Raw genomic sequence first — 17,533 nt, forward strand, 5'->3', positions numbered from 1 at the left:
CCTCCTGCTCTCCTGGGCCTCCCCCTGGACCTCTGGATCCCTCCGCCAGCTGAGCCGTGTTCCCAAGAAGCAGCCTGTTGCCGCCGTGTGTGTCTCACCCCAGCATGAGCTCGCTGTGTCCCCCGCCCCCTTGGTGCTCCGCTCGCTCCTCACTCCGTCTCTCCCGTTCTGTCTCTGCTCCTCCTCCTCTTGCAGCCTCTCCTACCAGTCCCGACAAAAAAGCTAAGCGGCACCAAGTAAAGAGCGACCCAACGCCTTTCGGTTTACGAGGTAGAGTGGCTCCGCCTCCTGGACTAGCCTGGCGCCATTTCCCCATCCGGTTAGGGACCCTGTCTCGCCATCTGAGCTGCCCAGTGAAACAGGTCCCTCCCAGCCAGGAGCACAGTCACTGTTTTGTTCAAAGCCTGACGCTCCGGCCACAGGTACCGTGGTGACGTCACGCGTCTTGGTCCGAGGCCTCAGGCTAGGTGTGCCCAGAATACGCAGAGCTGCCCACGGGCCACCAGGTGGCAGCGGCTGACACCTGGCTGGTGCCTGGGCTGGGCTGGGCTGTCTTAGTGGCTGCGGGGCTCCACGTCCCAGGCCCATCCTTCCTCACCGTTTGTCCCCATGCTTCTGGGGACGCAGACAGATGGGGTGAGGTTCCGTATTGGAACTCGGGCCTTTGTCTCTCTTGCCCTCATATTCTGAGGGCAGAGCCCCCCCCAGGGAAACCCAGAGCCCCCCATCTCCACCCGGCCCAGGTTGAGGGTCTAAGGCTCGCAGACAGGGTTTCACTCTGTGAGCTATCCCGCGCTTCCAGACCATGTGATGGTACTGTCGGGCCAGATCCCGACGCAGACCCCCCTCGGGCCTCAGTCCACAGTCCGCGCTGCAGGGACCCAGGGCTCTTCCATGGGCAGCTGGAGAGCCCAGAGACCCACCCCTACCCCAGCCTGCACCCAGCCCTGCAGAAGGAGCCCCAGGCACTTGGGAGTAGAATCACCTCCCCACCACCGTCTCCGTCTCCGGGAGGGGCTGGACTTGGCCATTAGTGTTCCTGCTTAAGGCCCAGAGGTGCCCGAGGCATCTCTCTGCTTTGCTGACTCTCCTTGTGTGGGAGGCTGCAGTCTACTCCCTTTGAGCCCAGTGTGTCACCTCTGCGAGCTCCTCTGCTCACCTGTGAGACAGGGGAGGTGACCTCATGTCCTGGTAGATGAGTGTTAGGGCCTTGAGCTCAGGCCCAGCTGCCAGCCCCCCTCCCTCCCTCCTCCTCCCCCTCCCCCTGCCCTCTCCCTTACTCCCTCCCCCTCCCCCTTACTTCCTCCTCCTCCTCTCCCTTCCCCCTCTACTCCTTCCCCCCTCCCCTCCCCTCCCCCCTCCCCTCCCCTTCCCCTCCCCTCCTCCTCCCCCTCCAGCTCCTCTCCCCTCCTTCCCCTTCCTTCCCCCTCCTTCCCCTTCCTTCCCCCTCCTTCCCCTTCCTTCCCCCTCCTTCTCCCATCCATCGGAATCACTTCAGTCCACAGCAGGTGACAGGGAGCTGCAGGCCGTCCTGGCTGGCACTCTTGAAAATGCCAAGTGCTTGCTTCCTGGAGTTGCATCAGCCCCTTGTTTTTTCAGTATCAGTGTCAGCGACTCTTTTACTGGAACGAGAGGTGACCGTATTCACGGTTCCTTGGCCTGATGTCCTCCTCGAAGCCCCCAGCATCCTACGTGGATTAAGAGCGGGCCACGGGGCTCAGTATCTCATGCTTATTCCCGTGTCACTGTGTTGACACAGGGACCGTCCCACTTGTTAGCAGAGGGTCACTCAGAGGCCGCGGGTGGCCGGGTGTGACCGAAGGGCAGAGCCGTCTGTCCACGCAGCTCTCCAGTGAGGGTTTACACACCTCGTTTCCAGGGGCTGCCCTCTGCCCAGGCAGCAGCGTCGTCCTTCTGCCTCCGCTGTCCCCCTTCGGACACATGCTTCCATTTGGCCGGGAGCCCTGTGTCTATCGGTGCTGGGCTGGAGGGTGGACATTTGTGGCCAGCTGCCCGGCGCCGGGGCCCCTGGTGACCCCCACCCGGCGTCCGTCTGAGCTTCCCGCCCTGGGCGGCTCCGGACGTGCCGAAGCAGGCGGCGAGCGTGGTTAATGGCTGGCAACCCACGGTCCCCGCTTCCCGCTTCCTGCATGGACGCCAGCCGCCGGGGGCCAAGGGTCGTGCTCGCCACCCCTGCCCGGCTGGAGAGGCGGGGCCAGAGGGTCTCTGGGCGCCGGGCCTGGCCTGGAGCAGGGGCTCAGTGCTCTGCGGGCTGGGGGGGGATCTCTGGGTCCCAGCTCCCTTTTCTGTGAAGACAGAGGCAGCTCCCTGACACCGCTTTAACACAAGCTTGTCACTGCCAGCCTTCAAAGTGTCGGCCTTGGGACAGCTGCCCCTCTGTCTGCACCCTGACTGCAAGGGGTGGGGGGACATGCAGGCATGCATTCTGCCCTTGTCCACGTGGTTCCCTCACTCCCTCTCTCCCAGGAGAAGGTGTGCTTCTGGCCACACCAGCTGGAACTGGGGACTGGTTCTGGATCCGCTCCCCTCTTGTCGAAACGCCACCTCACGCGGAGCGGCGGCTGGGCTCCAGAGCCGCAGGCGTGTGGCTCCGGCCTCTCGCTTCGTTCGTGACACTTGCTGTATTTCTCCACGACGCACTTGCACTCTCCCCCAATGGGAGATGCAGCAGCTACTCTTTGGGGACACAGGGCAGTAGAAGGAATGTTTACATAGTTTATAAAACCCGGAGGAAGCTTCTTTCCCCGCCCGTGACCCGCACAGGGTGGCCCCCTCCCTGGCCTGGGCGCTCCTAGCACCCAGCATCGTGAGGAGCTGTTCTCCCGGCCGGCTGATGGGTGTTGAGAGTTGCAGGTGTTGATTAAAAATGCCTTTCCCTCGTCGTTTGCCTCGACACGGGACGGGCGGTTGTCACCAGCTGTCCGGTGGAGGCTGGGGTTTGTTTCCGGCTGAGGAAGCAGGTGCTGTGGCCCAGGTCCCCTGGGCAGCTTGCACGGTTGAAGCGGAAACCTGCGGGTGTCCGGCCCGCCTTTACGCACCGCTGGGAAGGGCAGGCTCCCCCAGCCGACACGTGTGGGTGGCGGGGATGTGCATAGGCCGCCCTCGACCCTGAGGGGGACCTCACTGGGGCCTGGTCCTCTCTAGGTTGGAGCAAAACGTCTAACCCGCCAGAGGCTCCTGAGGACAACGACGGCTGGTCCAGCGCCGAGGAGCCGGTCAACTCCTCAGACGCAGAGGAGGAAGGGAGAGCGGGCCTCAGGAAGCTGGTAACCTTGGCTCCCACCTCGTCCGCGGCACTGCTGGTCCCGGGGGCAGGGAGCCAGCAGTGCAGCTCAGGGGGCCGCGCCTCCTAGGGCTTAGGGAGGACCTTCAGGTGCCAGGGCCCCTTGGCTGTGTGCCCGCCCTCCTGTAGTTCTCACCAGACCACCTCACGGCGGACAGTGCACACCTCTGACCTGCCCGTCAGAGGAGCTTTCTTAAAGCTGCGTGTGTACCGCCGTCTGTTTCAGAGAATCGCACTGTCTGAGGTACGGATTTGCTTCCTAAACAAAGTCCTGTTTTAGCACGAGCAGCAGAGGAAACTATTTATATATTAAGTCATCAGAGTCAGGACGGTAGCAACAGTTATTTGCTGCCCGCTCAGTGCTGCCCTGGTCCACACCTGGTTTATCGCAGCGAGCAAAGCACCCCAGAGCTGGAGGGGTAGACACAGGTAACTGGAGGAGAGCGCAGGGAGAGTCTCGGGTGGCCAGGGCAGCCTTTCCCGAGGAGGCCTGAGGGTGAGAAGAGCCGGCCAGGGCGTTGCGGGGCCAGTGGGGGAGCCTAGGCAGGCGGGCAGGGAGGCGGGCAGGGAGGCAGGCGGGCGGGCGGGGAGGCAGGTGGGCGGGCGGGCAGGCCTGCTGGTTGCATTCCGCTCGCGGTGCAGCAGGAGGGTGCGAGGTGCTGCTCAGGGTGTCCAGAGGGTGCAGCTGCTCCCGTGAGGGTAACGGACACCGGCCTGGCTTTCCCTGCTCCCAAGCCTGGTGGCGCGTGACCCCTGCACAGTTCAGGGGCTCCCAGTCATGTGTCTCGCTGCCCGTGAGGCCGCAGCCCCACAGTCCAGCAGAATGGCCTCCCCTTCTCAGAGTCCGCGTCGCGCCGCAGCTCCGTCCACAGGTGTGCTGAGCACCTGCTGTGTCAGGCACTGAAGGCAAACAGGGGACAAGGTGGACAAGAATCCCCCCTCTCCTGGGGTGAAAGACTAGTAAAAGGCAGAGCGTGTGCCCTGAGGGCAGAGGCGTGACCCAGTAAGAGGTGCAGCAGGTGCAAAGGCCCTGCGGCCGCAGGAGCTGGGTGTGGTGTGAGCACTGGGGCGCAGCCAGGGGCACCGCACAGGCTGGTCAGGTTTAGTGGTCGCCACGTGAGAACGAGCGTCTCCCTGGACGAGGAGACCTTCCCAATGTAAGGCCATAGTCCCACCGGAAGCTCTGCGAATGGCAAGGCTCTCGTCCTTCCCGGGACGCTGGACGCTGGGCACCGGCAGCTGCGTGCCACGTGCGCCATGCGCCCTGCCGTCCCCTCCCCAGGTCCCCGGGAAGTACACCGTCACGGGGCTGGACGAGAAGGGGGGCCCCGACGCGCTGGTCCTGAGGAGCGGGGACGAGGTGGAGCTGGTGCAGGAGGGCGACGAGGGCCTCTGGTAAGACCGCCCGCGCGCCCCCCCCGCAGCCCGCGCGCGCTACCGCACCCTGACCGCGCCCCTTGCAGGTTCGTGCGGAACGTGAGCTCCGGCGGCGAGGGCTGGTTGCCAGCCCGCAACCTGTCCGCGCTCCTCGGCCAGCGCGGCGCCCCCGGGTGCCTGAGCAGCCCAGGTACGGGCCGCTGAGCAGCCCAGGCGCTGCGGCGAAGGCGGGGCCGGGGGCGGGGCCGGGGGCGGGGCCAGGACGCGCGGCAGCCGCTCGCCTGCTTGTCCGCAGAGTCCAGCGCGGGGTCCGCCCTGCTGAGCGCCTCGTCCAGCTGCAGCGAGAGCTGCGCGGCCGCCCTCGCGGACCTGCAGGGGTAGCGCCGCGGCCACCCCGCCTGCGGCCCTGGGAGCTGGCCTCTGCTCGGGCCGGCGCGGCGTGGGGGTGGGGCCGGCGCCCACAGAACCGCCCACGGAACCCCGGAGCCGCCGCGGCCCCAGACGAAGGTTCGGGAAGAGTCCGCCCTGCGGCCTCGGCGCCGGGACCGCGCGCGCGCCCCAGGGCGCAGGAAGAGCGCGGCACCGCGGCTTCCTCGGGGAGTCGGACGGACGGGGCTGCAGACGACAGACCTCTGGTGCAGAAGGGCTCCCGGGACTCCCCTTCGGCCTCGGCCGCAGCCGCTCCCCTTTGGTTTCCTACGTTTCTGGTCCGGTGCTTTCTGCAGGAACACGCGTTCTGTGGAGCTGCTTCCAAAAGAAGTGACCGATTCACTGACCCAGCGGCTTGGTGCGGGGGCAGGAGGCTAGTTTGTCTTATACACTTTTTTTTTTAAAGCAAGGATTAATTCTACGGCCATCTTTTTGGTGATACTTTGGCCTCTGATCTTTACCAAGAATCACTGTGTTTACGTGAAATGACAATTTCATACTGTATTTGATATAAAACTATTTTTTGTTACTGGGGTTTACATGGCGCTGAATGATTTGGGGGACACGCTCTCGTGGAAACAGCCCACCTGGTCACAGGTGAGTGGAAGGACATCCCTCGGTAGAATCAGGCAGCGTTTCTACAAACACAGGCAGTTAGAAACCAAGGAAATTCCTTCACCTGTGTAGGTTAGTTTTCAAACGAAAATGTGAACTATAATTTAAAATATTAACCTTCTTTTCTACAGAAAAACACGGGGGACTCGATTTTTTAACACTTCACTGAATTAGGGTATTTTTATTATTTTTAAAGACTGTGTAAAGATGCAGTTTTTGCAGGTGTCACCTGAACCGATGCTGTCACAGGAGCCCAGGGAAAACCTGAGCTCCCGGCCCCCCCTGCCCCCCCCCGCCTGGCGTGTCCTGTGTGGAGCTGTCCTGAGCACAGCAGAGTTTATCTTATTCAAATCAAGGCAGAACTGGAAAGAAAACTCTTCTGTTTTACTGTGTTTTGTGTTTCAGAAACAAATTCTGTTCCCTAGAAACGCTTCTTTCTGGGTCTGATTGGGGCAGATATTTTTATATGTGTGTATATATGTCGATGTGTGTACATACGTCCCCACTGTGAGGGGTGTATTTATAGCCTCCAAGCTGCTGGCGATGTGTCGCTTTACAGCCCCCCGAGCCCCAGGCCCCTGCAGCCCAGCCCACGGGCTCCGCGTCCTTGTGCAGGGCCAGACCTCTCTGGAGTGCGTAGTGGACGGCGTACAAGCTCGGCAGCTTTCCTCCTGGTGTATAAGTTATTTGGAAAATGATGCTTCACGTAACTTACTGAATATATTGATTGTTCAGGCACCGTTCCTGCCATCCCAGCCTGGGACTGGCCACCATTTTTGTGATCTCTTCCTCATAAAAGCACTTTAAAACCTCATGTTTCAGTCACTGTTCCTTTTTTTTTTAACTGCTGATGTAAGTGAAATTTAAAAATCCGAGTTCTTTACTGTATGGCTGGTGTTTGAATAAACATCAGCACCTCTTGCTGTCGGCCGTCCTCTGTAAAGGCACAGGATCTGGAACTGGGTGGCCCTCACTGGAACGCCCCCCCCCCCATGCCAGCGTGCGCCGGAGGGGCCCAGGGCGAGTGGGGCCTCCTGACCCCTGAGCCCCCTCCCCTCCCCCCTCTGTCAGGGCTTCTCCTGCAGGAATAAGATAGGGTGAACTCTGTACCTGTGCTCGGCCAGCTGGGAGAAATAGTACAAGTGTCAGTGGGCGTAGTGGCTCCTCGAAGCCTGCAGCGTCCCCTCCACCTCTGCGGGGACCCCCGTCACCCTGGACCTGAGGGCCTCTGTCCTTCGCATTGCCCTAATTCACGCTGATGCCCTATGCCTGGCAGGTCATTTGTCTGCGGAAACCCGGTTCAGTGGTGATGCTCTGAGAAGCCCTAGAAGGAGCAGAGTCTTTTCTTCACCCCCGAGCCTTGTCCCTACTGGGCCTGTGGTCAGGATGCCCCTCACGTGGCTCCAAACACAGGTGCAGCTCAGCTCCGTTCGAGGGAAGCCGGGGGCACCGGGCTGAGAGCACCCCCTAGGATCCCTGTCCGCCTGGACCCCAGAAGGTGATCCTGCTTGGATATAGGGTCACTGCAGGTGCAGTTGGTTAAGATGGGGTCATGGTGGCCCCTAGTCCAATGACTGGTGTCCTTATAAGGAGCAGGAAATTTGGACACACACACACACCAGGCGGGAGCTGGAGGGCTGGCTCAGCATGTCAGGGGTACCAAGGGCCACCAGAGCCCCAGGAGCTGGAAGAGGCCGGAAGGACCCTCCACAGAGCCTCTGGAGGGAGCTTGGCCCTGGGACACCTGCCCAGACCTGGGACTGGATAGATTCCTGTCGCTGGAGCCCCTGGGGGCGGTGCTGGGTCAGGCGGCTGGAAAGGAGCACGGAGTCAGTGAGCAGTGACCGCGCTGTACTCGGTCTGAGAAGGTGCGCAGCCCTGGAGCCGGAGGAAGCCCCGGGCAGTGGCCGCACCCGGCAGGGGTGGCAGGTGGCGCTTCTGGAGCCCTCGCAGGACAGTGCACACCCCCAGGCTCTCGGCAGGACAAGCAGCCCTGCTGCCCCGCAAAGAAAGTAGGGCTCAAAGGAATGAGCCCCTTCCTCCCCAAGCTGGGAGGAGACGGACCCTGACAGCACCCTGCCAGGTGGTCTGACTCCAGAGCTGCTGCACCCACTGGGCCCAGGCGGCGCCACGAAGGGCTGTGAGAGTCCCTCCCCTTCCCCTCCTCTCCCCCTCCCCCCTTCACAAATAAATTCCTGTATAACTGAATTCCTAAACAATTGTTGACAGTGACAAATAGAAATTCCAGAGGTGATAAGTAAAATGTTGTCCTCTAAGGACTGCCTTCCATCTGGGGAGGGAGTAGCGCCGGACCCGCCTGGAGCAGCTGGGTCTCCCTGCTCCCCTCTGAAGATAAATGGCAGAGCTGGTGTCCCCAGCCTCCACCCGTTTATGGAGAGGCGGCTGGACGCCTGAGTGAGGCTTGCGGGGTGACCGCCAGCCCAGCGGGCCCAGGACAGTACCAGTTAAGTCTGGAAAGTCCAGCGTCCTGAGAAACCCTTTCGTGCCTGGCGGCCAGGATAGCTGGTCACCCCAGCTGGTGGCCTGGGCCCAGGAGGGCATGAGGGACAAGACCCGGGCGCCCCAGGGCTGAGACGGGGGCAGGGGCTCCGTGGGGGGCGCGCACCGCTCCCCCTCGCGCTCCCAGAGGGGCCCTTCGGCTGAGAAACCAGGCCTCCCCTGTGACAAGATATTCACATTCACGCCCCAAACCTGCTCCCCTTTCCCAGTACCATCACTGCGGGGGACGGCTCTCCACCCGCACTTTAGTTCTGTTTCCCAGCGTGCCGTCCTAGGTCCTTGGGCTGCAGGCTTCTGAGCTGCATTTGAGCTGCACACGCCACCGGACACACATCCCGACGCCCGAGTCTCCTCTCGGACCAGGAGCCTGACTCCCCAGGCCCGTGCCCTGGGGCGGCCCGTCTGTCCGCTCAGCAGGCACTGGGCGGGGGACCGCACGCCCGAGTGCTTGGGAGGCGAGGCCTCCCTCCCCCACCCTCTCGGGCTCTTGGAGAACTTTGCCCGCCTCCCCACCTGGAAAGTCAACAGACAAAGCGACCCAGGGCCTCGCCATGGCTCCTCGGCTCCGGGGGCTGGCCCTCCTCTGCCTTCTGCTGGGCCTGCGGGGTTCCCTGGTGGCAGGTACGCGAGGGAGGTTTCCCCATTCACCCAGCGGAAGGGCAGCCGACCACCCAAAGCCGGCCCATGTGCTGGGCGCTCCTGTTTGCTGGCAGCTCTGCTCTGATCTGCTCTCCTTCCGAAAGGCAAACGGTGCCCAGGGCCTCACCCAACATTTGGAGGAAAGGCTTCGGGGAATTATTTTCCAGACTTTTGGGAGCCGTGGCGTCCGCCGGCCACAGTGGGCGCCCCCCGCCTGCCGCCAACGCCCCCCCACCCCCTGGCACAGGATCTGGGGCTCAGGGGTGCCTCTCTCACTCTGCTCTCTCGGCCTCTCGGTGGGGGGCTGGTGCGAGGGACGGTGTGGGGACGCCGGACCGTGATGATCTGCCACCACGCCAGTGACCCCTGCACCCCATCCTCGCAGACACTGGGAGGCCTGAGCCGGTTAACACGGGGACGGCTCTGTGAGCTGTCATCGTGACTCTCCAGCCCCGAGGGGCGGCCGAGGTGGGAACCAGGCACCGACACTGTCCCGTAAAGTCCGGCTCACGTCGTCCCTCAGATCCCACGGCCAGACTGTGGGGTCCGAGAGGCAGAGCTGGTGCCGCCGTGGTCCCTCCTGCTTGTCTTCTTTTTTCACTTAATATCGCACCTTCTTAAGCATCACGGGGCACCATCGTTTATGCTTCAGATTGTCTCCAGCTTTCCTGATGGCTGGGTCTCTGCAGGTCTCAGAGCATTTCCTTGGGATAAACTCCTAGAAGCGAAGGGACCAGGTCAAGGGCGTGAACGTGTTGCGATGACTCACTGAGCACATTGCCTTCCTCCGGCACATAAAGCTGTGCAGTGCTCCCATTGCAAACTCAGCCAGGCCTGTGGACAGGAGCCCTCTGACTCCCATTACCTAGCAGAAGGGATGGTGGGAACACTTCCTGTGGAGGGCGGGGTGGGGGACGGGAGGCTGTGGGCCCCCCCGGGCGTCCAGCGTCTCACGGCCCGCCCTCCAGTCTTTGTCTCCCAGGAGCAAGCCCACAGTGTCCTGCACAGGCCCCGGCGCGCCAACTGGTTGCTGGAGGAACTGTGGCCTGGATCCCTGGAGCGCGAGTGCAGGGAGGAGTTCTGCTCCTTCGAGGAGGCCCGGGAGATCTTCCAGAGCAAGGAGAGGACGGTGAGCTCGCCTGGGGCCAGCGGGCGCGCGGCGGCCACCCCGCGGTTGTGAAGCCTGCTTGGATTCTCACGACAACCCTGCGAGTTTTACTTCATTGGCCAAAAGATTCCGCGGGAATCCCTTTTACTGACGGGGCCTCTGCGGTCGGCAGAGCCTCTGCGGTCGGTCCCGCTCAGCGGGTGACTGGACAGTCGATGCAGCATCCGAGGAGGAACTGGGGGCTCAGGGAGCGGGGGTGTCTTGTCCGCGTTCACAGCTCGGACGTGGCACAGCTAAAGCCTGGGGATCCTGACTTGGGCGAGGAAACCTGTGACCTCTGGTGGCCTTAGCAATGGCGGGTGGATGTTAGGACAAAACTCGCTTCCCCTGGATGCACCCACCTCGCCCCCAGAGGAGAAAGTCTGGCTTTCAGAGCCCATCACGAGGGCCGGGTCAGAAGCCGCCCAGCCCGCCAGCTCCTTCCGCGGGGCCATACGCACTGCCTCTGGCGCACGCCTGCGTCACGCACCTTCCTCTTTGCTCCCTCAGAATCAGTTCTGGATTTCTTACAACGGTGAGTACGTGCCCGGCCGACGTGATCTACCCGCCAGCCCCTCTCTCGGCATCCTAACTCTGACTTGCCCACAGACGGGGACCAGTGCGCCTCCAGGCCCTGTCAAAACGGGGGCTCCTGCGAGGACCAGCTGCAGTCCTACCTGTGCTTCTGCCTGGATGGCTTCGAGGGCCGGAACTGTGAGACGGGTGAGGACAACCGGGGCCCCCGGGGGGGCTGCTGAGCACGGCCTGGGGGGAGGTTGGCCTCCGTGACCTGGAAGGGCCTCAACCTGAGAGTCTCGGATCTGGGGTTCTCAGGTGCTAATTCTTCCACTTGTGATGCCCTGTCCCCTTCTGGGCTCCCGGCACTGGGAAATTCTGACGCACCCGGAGGGGCCCGGGGAATCACTGCATCTCCGTCAGCTCCACACATCCCCATGGCGAGGTGGTTGGGGAAGCTCGGCCTTCCCTACTTGCTGTCACAAGGGTAGGCCCAGTATTACAGTATCACACAGCTCAGGGCTCCCCAGACCACCCTCAGCGTCAGTCATCTGCTAGGCCAGCGTGCTCTGAAGGCCGACACAGGCACGGTTACAGTTACCACACGGAAAGGATATGGGTTCAAACAGCCGAGGGGCCAGTGTGAGCTCCCAGCGGCTTCTTCCCGGGAGCCCTGTGGATGGTGTTCTGTTCTCCGAGACCATGTGGGACAGAACTTACAGAGACTCACCCACCAGGGACGTGCCCACAAGCCCCAGTGTCAGGCACAAGGATGTGGCTGACCCCCATGTCCAGCCCTTCCAGGGGTCGCGCTGATGCCAGGTGGCCCCAGGCCCCCAGGAAAACAACACACTTATCAGGCAGCTCAAATTAAAGTGGACGACTTCATCAGGGGGGCAGTCACTTCCTGGGACCCCTCCCCACCTGTGAACATTCTGATGCCACCTAGCTCGTCTCAAAGGACCACGGTCAAAGAGGGAGGGCAACGGCCAGGGAGGAGGGTCCCCGCCGGTCACCTGGGGCTTGGGTGCTCAGCGGTCCTGGTGTGAATTCACCTCCAGGACAGGCCCTGGACTTGCAGAGCGAGCCAAGCCCGTGTCCACAACAAAGCTCCCTTTTCCAGAGGCAGGTTGGCCAGCGGCCAGCCCGGGCAGCTCCCCGGGGCACCAGGCCCCGGCTGCAGACCAGCCTCCTGGCTCTGACTGCTCGCGGGCAGGCCTCCGATTGAGTCGGACTCGTCCACCGTCCCCAGGGGCCTCTGCTTTCCCCAGCCCGGGAGGGATGACGTTGTGGAGGCCACAGCGTGCCAGCCCCGCATCCCCACTGGCGAAGCTGCTCAGACGTGGGACCCTGCCCCAAACTCCAGGTCGTGCCCTTCTGGGTCAGTCTGCGGAGTGGGCTGGTGCCAGGCTGTCCCTGGAGCCGGAAGCTGGGCGCCACCTTCGTGCAGAACACAGCCCCTGGCCCAGGCCTGCTTGCCCTGACCGGGGCCCCCTGCCACGCCCTCTGCCCTCAGACAAGAAGAGCCAGCTGATCTGCCCGAATGACAACGGTGGCTGTGAGCAGTACTGCAGGGATGACGCGGAGGCTGGGCGCACCTGCTGGTGCCACGAGGGGTACGCGCTCCAGGCGGACGGGGTGTCCTGCACGGCCACAGGTAACAGGTCCTCCGGGACCAGGTCTAGGGCTGGTGGTTTCATTGTCCTGATACACGTCTCCCCGTTGGCTACAAGATGGGGTGCGGGGAAGCATAGCATCACTGAGCATCTACCAGGCACTGCCGGCGCTCTGCGCATGGCGGCAGAGGGGAAGCTCGGGTGGAGGCGGCCGCCCCGCCCCCAGAGCAGGGAGGGGCCACGGTGGGCGGGGCGGAGCCCCGGAGCCGGGGGGAGGTGCAGAAGGCGGCGCTCGCTGCCCACCCCCGCTCCCCGCGCAGCACCACACCCAGTGTCTGTACTGACGGCAGCATGGTTCTGGATTCCAAGTCTCTTCAACGGCAAGCACTTCTGGGAAAATGGAAAACGTCTCCAAACCAGCCTAAAGGCGACGGGGCTGCAGCCCCCAAAGCTGACCCCACCCCCAGCCCTGCGTCTCTCCAGAGGTGGATGGACCCAGCCTTGTCTAGGAAGCCTGAAACTCAGCTGCCGCCTCTAAAGGCTTTCTTTTCTGGCCTGGGGCTTTCCTGGAGCAGGAAGGAAAACTTAGAGCCCATCAGAAGAGCAGCCCGATTGTCCGAGATGCCGGTCACCTTACACAGCTTATCCTTTACACCTTTAGTGACCTCAAGCTGCACGTCTTCCCCCCTTGGAAAATGCGCGGGACCCAGTCTCCAGGACCCTGGGCCATCTGCTTCCCCGGCAGCTCCCGCAAGGGCCTGCCGCAGCCCCGGGCAGGACCAGAGGCGCAGCCGCCCGTCCGCAGGGCCCCTGGCCTTTCTCACCAGCACCCCACACATCCCCACGTCTTGCTGGATTTGTTTTACACAGTTGAATATCCGTGCGGAAAAATGCCTGTTCTGCAAAAAAGAAACGACAGCAACCCCCAAGGCCGAATCGTGGGTGGTCACGTCTGCCCCAAAGGGGAGTGCCCCTGGCAGGTAAGGCTCCAGGAGCACTGGGTCGAACGTGGGTGACGATCCCGGGCATGCACAGAGCAGTCCAGCCCCGGCGTGCCCACCGTCTGGCCACTCCCTTAGCTGGATGGCAGCGGCCTGTAAAGCAGCCCCCATCCGGGGTGCACGGGAAAGGGGGGCCCCCCATCCGGGGTGCACGGGAAAGGGGGGCAGCCCCCATCCGGGGTGCACGGGAAAGGGGGGCAGCCCCCATCCGGGGTGCACGGGAAAGGGGGGCCCCCCAGGCAGCCACGACGGGAACGCGAGCTTCCAGCATCTGCTGTGCCCTTGTCAGGCCATGCTGAAGCTGAATGGGGCGCTGCTGTGCGGGGGCTCCCTGCTCGACACCGTCTGGGTGGTCTCCGCCGCCCACTGTTTCGACAGACTCAGAAGCTGGAGGAACCTGACAGTGGTGCTGGGTAGGTTGCGTGGCGCCTCCTTCTGCCGGGAGACGATCCTTGAATGATAACCGCGGGGCCAAGATTTGGGGCTTCCACGACCAGTGACCTTCCCCACAAAGAGAAGTGGCAGCGTCTGGGCAGACCCCATACCCACAGCGCCGCTGTGGCCACCCCCTCAGCCTCTCTGCCACCCAGATGCGGCCCTGGGGTGACGCTGCTCCCGCCAAGGTCCCCGAAGGGGTGCCCCACCCAAGGCTGCGCTGCCTGGTGGGCTTAGGGGATGACGAGGACCCCAGGAGGGCCAGGCCCCATCTGGAAGAACCAGGGGAACGGGGCACCCTCTCCTCACCCAGCCACGGCTGCCCGCCTGACCCCCTCACCTGCCTCCAGCACCTCGGGGCCATATCCGCCCCGACTCACACCCACACTGACCCCCCGGCAGCCCCAGGAGGCTGCTCGCCCACCGGGGGTGGGGGACGCGGGGCCCCTCCTGCCCGACAGGAGACACTGGCCCGGGAGGCGAGGCGGGGAGTGAGTGGACGGTCCGCCCCCGCCCCCGCCGCAGGCGAGCACGACCTCAGCCAGGACGAAGGTGATGAGCAGGAGAGGCAGGTGGCGCAGGTCATCATTCCCGACAAGTACGTCCGGGGCAAGACGGACCACGACCTGGCCCTGCTGCGCCTGGCGCGGCCCGTGGCCCTCGGCGACCACGTGGCGCCCCTCTGCCTGCCCGAGCGGGCCTTCGCAGAGCGGACGCTGGCCTTTGTGCGCTTCTCGGCCGTCAGCGGCTGGGGCCAGCTCCTGGAGCGCGGCGCCACGGCCCTCCGGCTCATGGCCGTGCACGTGCCCCGGCTCCTGACCCAGGACTGCCGGCAGCTGTCGCGCCGGAGGCCCGGCGGCCCCGTCATCACTGACAACATGTTCTGCGCCGGCTACACAGACGGCAGCAAGGACGCCTGCAAGGGGGACAGCGGGGGCCCGCACGCCACCCACTTCCAGGGCACCTGGTACCTGACGGGTGTCGTCAGCTGGGGCGAGGGCTGCGCAGCCGCCGGCCACTTCGGCGTCTACACCCGGGTCTCCCAGTACACGGCCTGGCTCCGCCGTCTCATGGTCTCCCCACCACCCTCGGGGGGCCTCGTCCGGGCCCCGCTGCTGCCCTAGCACCCGCCCCGCAAATAAAGCCGCCGTGTGTGCCCGGTCTTCCCGCGCCAAAGCCGGAAATTCTCCTGTGGTTCTTGGGGCGGGGGAGGGGGAAGCGGAAACAGAGACGGAGAGACAGAGAGACACAGAGAGGGAGACAGGGAGACTGACAGACAGAGAGAGACTGAGGGATGGAGAGACAGAGAGAAACCTGAGGGAGATTCTGAGCAGCTGGAGAGAAAGAGAGACTGAGTGTCAAAGAGGCAGACGGGGCGGGGGGGTAACGACAGAAGGTGGCACACTGGGCAGAGCACGCGGGGGCTGGGTGCGCCAGGCCAGCAGCAGGGGCGCGAGTGTCCACCCCCGGTGACGTGTCCACCCGTGGTGACGGTGCCACTTCCCCACACATTCGCCTCTCACTCAAGCGTTTCATCTTCATTGCAGATAAACTGTTAGCATCCGCCACTCACTGTGCTGAATATCCTTCCGGATCTTTTCTTTTCTTTTTATAAATTTATTTTTGGCTGCGTTGGGTCTTCGTTGCTGCGCGCAGGCTTTCTCTAGCTGAGGCGAGCGGGGGCTACTCCTCCTTGCGGTGCGTGGGCTTCTCACTGCGGTGGCTTCTCTTGTTGCAGAGCACGGGCTCTAGGCGCACGAGCTTCAGTAGTTGCGGCACGTGGGCTGTTGTTGTGGCTCGCGGGCTCTAGAGTGCAGGCTCAGTAGTTGTGGCACACCGGCTCAGTAGTTGTGGCTCACGGGCTCTAGAGCGCAGGCTCAGTAGTTGTGGCGCACGGGCTTAGTTGCTCCGTGGCATGTGGGATCTTCCCGGACCAGGGCTCGAACCCATGTCCCCTGCATTGGCAGGCGGATTCTTAACCATTGCGCCACCAGGGAAGTCCCCAGATCTTTTCTAAGTGTGTGAACTTTACGGTAACACGCGGCCTCATGCTCTGCACACCTGCTCCCCCACGGACAGCAAGCAGCTGAGCCTCCTCCAAGCCCCCGGTGGCTGCCTGCCCTCCCCGAATTGTCCAGAGGCATTTCACGGAGACCCTCGTGTTTATCTCTGAGCAGGTCTCCTTCACAATCGCCAACTTCACTAAAGTGAACCTTGCACGAGGCTGTTTCCAAACACAACAGCTCTCATGGATTTGGAGGCTATAGTCCCGAACCCTGAGGACTGGGTGTCTCTTCCAGCTGAGGCCCCAGCAGATGACCCCTGCCTGGGCACCAGCAGGGATGTTCCAAAAATGCAGGTTCCCAGGTCCTGCCCAGCTCAGTGGGATAGGGGTGAGGCCCCTTGACCTACCCTCTAATCGAGTCCCTCAGGTGATGGGCACACAGGCCTCGTGTTGGGAAGAATGAGGAACCAGGGACCGGGGAGGGGAGCGCCTGACCCCACCTGAACCCAGCCAGGCGGGCAAGGCCACCGCGGCGGGCGCCCACCTCCTCAGGACCCGCCCGTCCTGGCCTGGGACGCCGTGCTTACAGTGCCAGACGTGCGCTGGCGGACAGTCCAGCCTGTTGAGTAACCAGGGCTCCACAAGCCTGGCCACGTGCTCACCAGCTGAGCCTTTACAGAAGCACTTTGCTGCCCCATCAGGTGGTGGTTTCTGGGGTTCTCGCCGGGCACACGTCGAGAGCTCCGACCTTGGGCCAGACCTCCTGGGGTGGCTCTGCCCCCTCAGAGGCACCACCAACCCTCTCCGCCCCTCGTTTCATCTACAAGATGAGGCCCGCTGCCATGCTTGTCATGAGGATGAAACTGGTGCAGGTAAAATGAGGCACTGGGAGGACAGGCCACCTGGCCAAGGCCAGGAAAGCCGATATGCAAATGTCCAGGTGCCCCCAGCTCACAGCTCAGGCTGCAGACACTCGAGGAATTCTGCAACCAAAATGCCCGAGGTCTCCGGAGGCCCTGAGCCCAGTGGGCCTCTTGTTTCTTCCTGGAAATGAAAACTGGCTGGACTCCTCTTCCTGGGAAGAAAAGGGGATGTGGGGTTCAAGGGGCCAAGCCAGGAGCCCACTCAGACCCACAGGGGTTCAGCAGGTCGTGGGTGGGCTGCTGGCTCTGCCCTGCTTTCCCCGGCCTCTCTGCTGTGGTGGGCGCAGTGCCAGGCCACGCCACAGTGCATCACCCGCATGGACCATCTCCCCTCGCCAGGCGGGGGAATCCAGTCTCGCCCCACACGCCCAGCAGTGCAGAGACAGGCAGCACAGAGATCAGGCGAGCCAGGCCCAGGGACCAGGCTCTGCACATCACACTGACGACCCTGCGAAAGACCAGCCTGGCCTGGGCACCCAGCAGGAGCGTTCTGGGACATCATCGATTCGTTCAGTCCACTGGTGTTTACTGACCACCTACTGTGTGCCAGACACGCCTCTCCGTGCTGGACAGAGCAGCGAACAAGCCAAGCGACCAGGGTGTCATATGTGGGAAGCATCAAGTGTGCTCGGCGCGTGGAACACAGCACAACCCCCTCATCTCCCAGCACAAGCACTCACCCCACCAGCAGTTCCCAGGCCTCTTCCTCCAGAGCCTGGACTCTGCTGCGGAGCCCCGGTCAGCTGAGAAGCTCGGGCCATGTCCCACACCTGCCACTCCAGGGAGGGGAGGTTCCTGGCTGGCAGATGGGCCCAGGGGCCCGTGTGGTACGCACACCCCCCACCCAGCGTGGGCAGAACGCCCCGGGTCCTAACCGCGCGTCCACCACACACGGCCACGGACTAACGCTCCACCTCTCTCTAAACCTGTCCTAGAGAAAAGATGGGCAAATGATAACTTGGCTTTTATCGTGGTTGTGAGAACAAAAACAGAGCTAACATAAACG

General features: G+C 63.2%; 2 protein-coding genes across 5 annotated transcripts in view; both read left to right on the forward strand.

The window, feature by feature from the left end:
- The window catches only part of MCF2L (MCF.2 cell line derived transforming sequence like), a 124,839-nt gene extending 118,307 nt beyond the window's left edge, over positions 1 to 6,532 (forward strand). For 2 of the 3 annotated variants that reach the window (XM_079903041.1, XM_079903040.1), the window contains 5 exons: positions 196 to 270; positions 3,166 to 3,287; positions 4,587 to 4,699; positions 4,768 to 4,871; positions 4,977 to 6,532. In XM_079903041.1, the coding sequence (XP_079759167.1) occupies positions 196 to 270; positions 3,166 to 3,287; positions 4,587 to 4,699; positions 4,768 to 4,871; positions 4,977 to 5,062 (500 nt within the window). In that variant the 3' untranslated portion in view covers positions 5,063 to 6,532. Of the gene's footprint in view, positions 1 to 195; positions 271 to 3,165; positions 3,288 to 4,586; positions 4,872 to 4,976 lie in introns of those variants that run through there. The other variant, XM_079903038.1, reaches the window with a different exon arrangement.
- A 1,643-nt stretch (positions 6,533 to 8,175) lies between these two features.
- Positions 8,176 to 14,921, forward strand: F7 (coagulation factor VII). 2 transcript variants are annotated; one of them, XM_079903001.1, is made up of 8 exons: positions 8,176 to 8,866; positions 9,853 to 10,013; positions 10,542 to 10,566; positions 10,641 to 10,754; positions 12,064 to 12,204; positions 13,034 to 13,143; positions 13,454 to 13,577; positions 14,125 to 14,921. In XM_079903001.1, exons 1-8 carry the CDS (start codon positions 8,797 to 8,799, stop codon positions 14,721 to 14,723), a joined length of 1,344 nt encoding a protein of 447 aa, XP_079759127.1. In that variant the 5' UTR covers positions 8,176 to 8,796; the 3' UTR covers positions 14,724 to 14,921. The 2 variants fall into 2 exon arrangements, with proteins under 2 accessions (XP_079759127.1, XP_079759126.1); XM_079903000.1 differs by lacking the exon at positions 8,176 to 8,866 and having other exon boundaries at positions 9,266 to 10,013.
- The last annotated feature ends 2,612 nt before the right edge of the window (positions 14,922 to 17,533 follow it).

Source organism: Stenella coeruleoalba, assembly GCF_951394435.1.
Source record: "Stenella coeruleoalba genome assembly, chromosome: 18".
Lineage (NCBI taxonomy): Eukaryota > Metazoa > Chordata > Mammalia > Artiodactyla > Delphinidae > Stenella > Stenella coeruleoalba.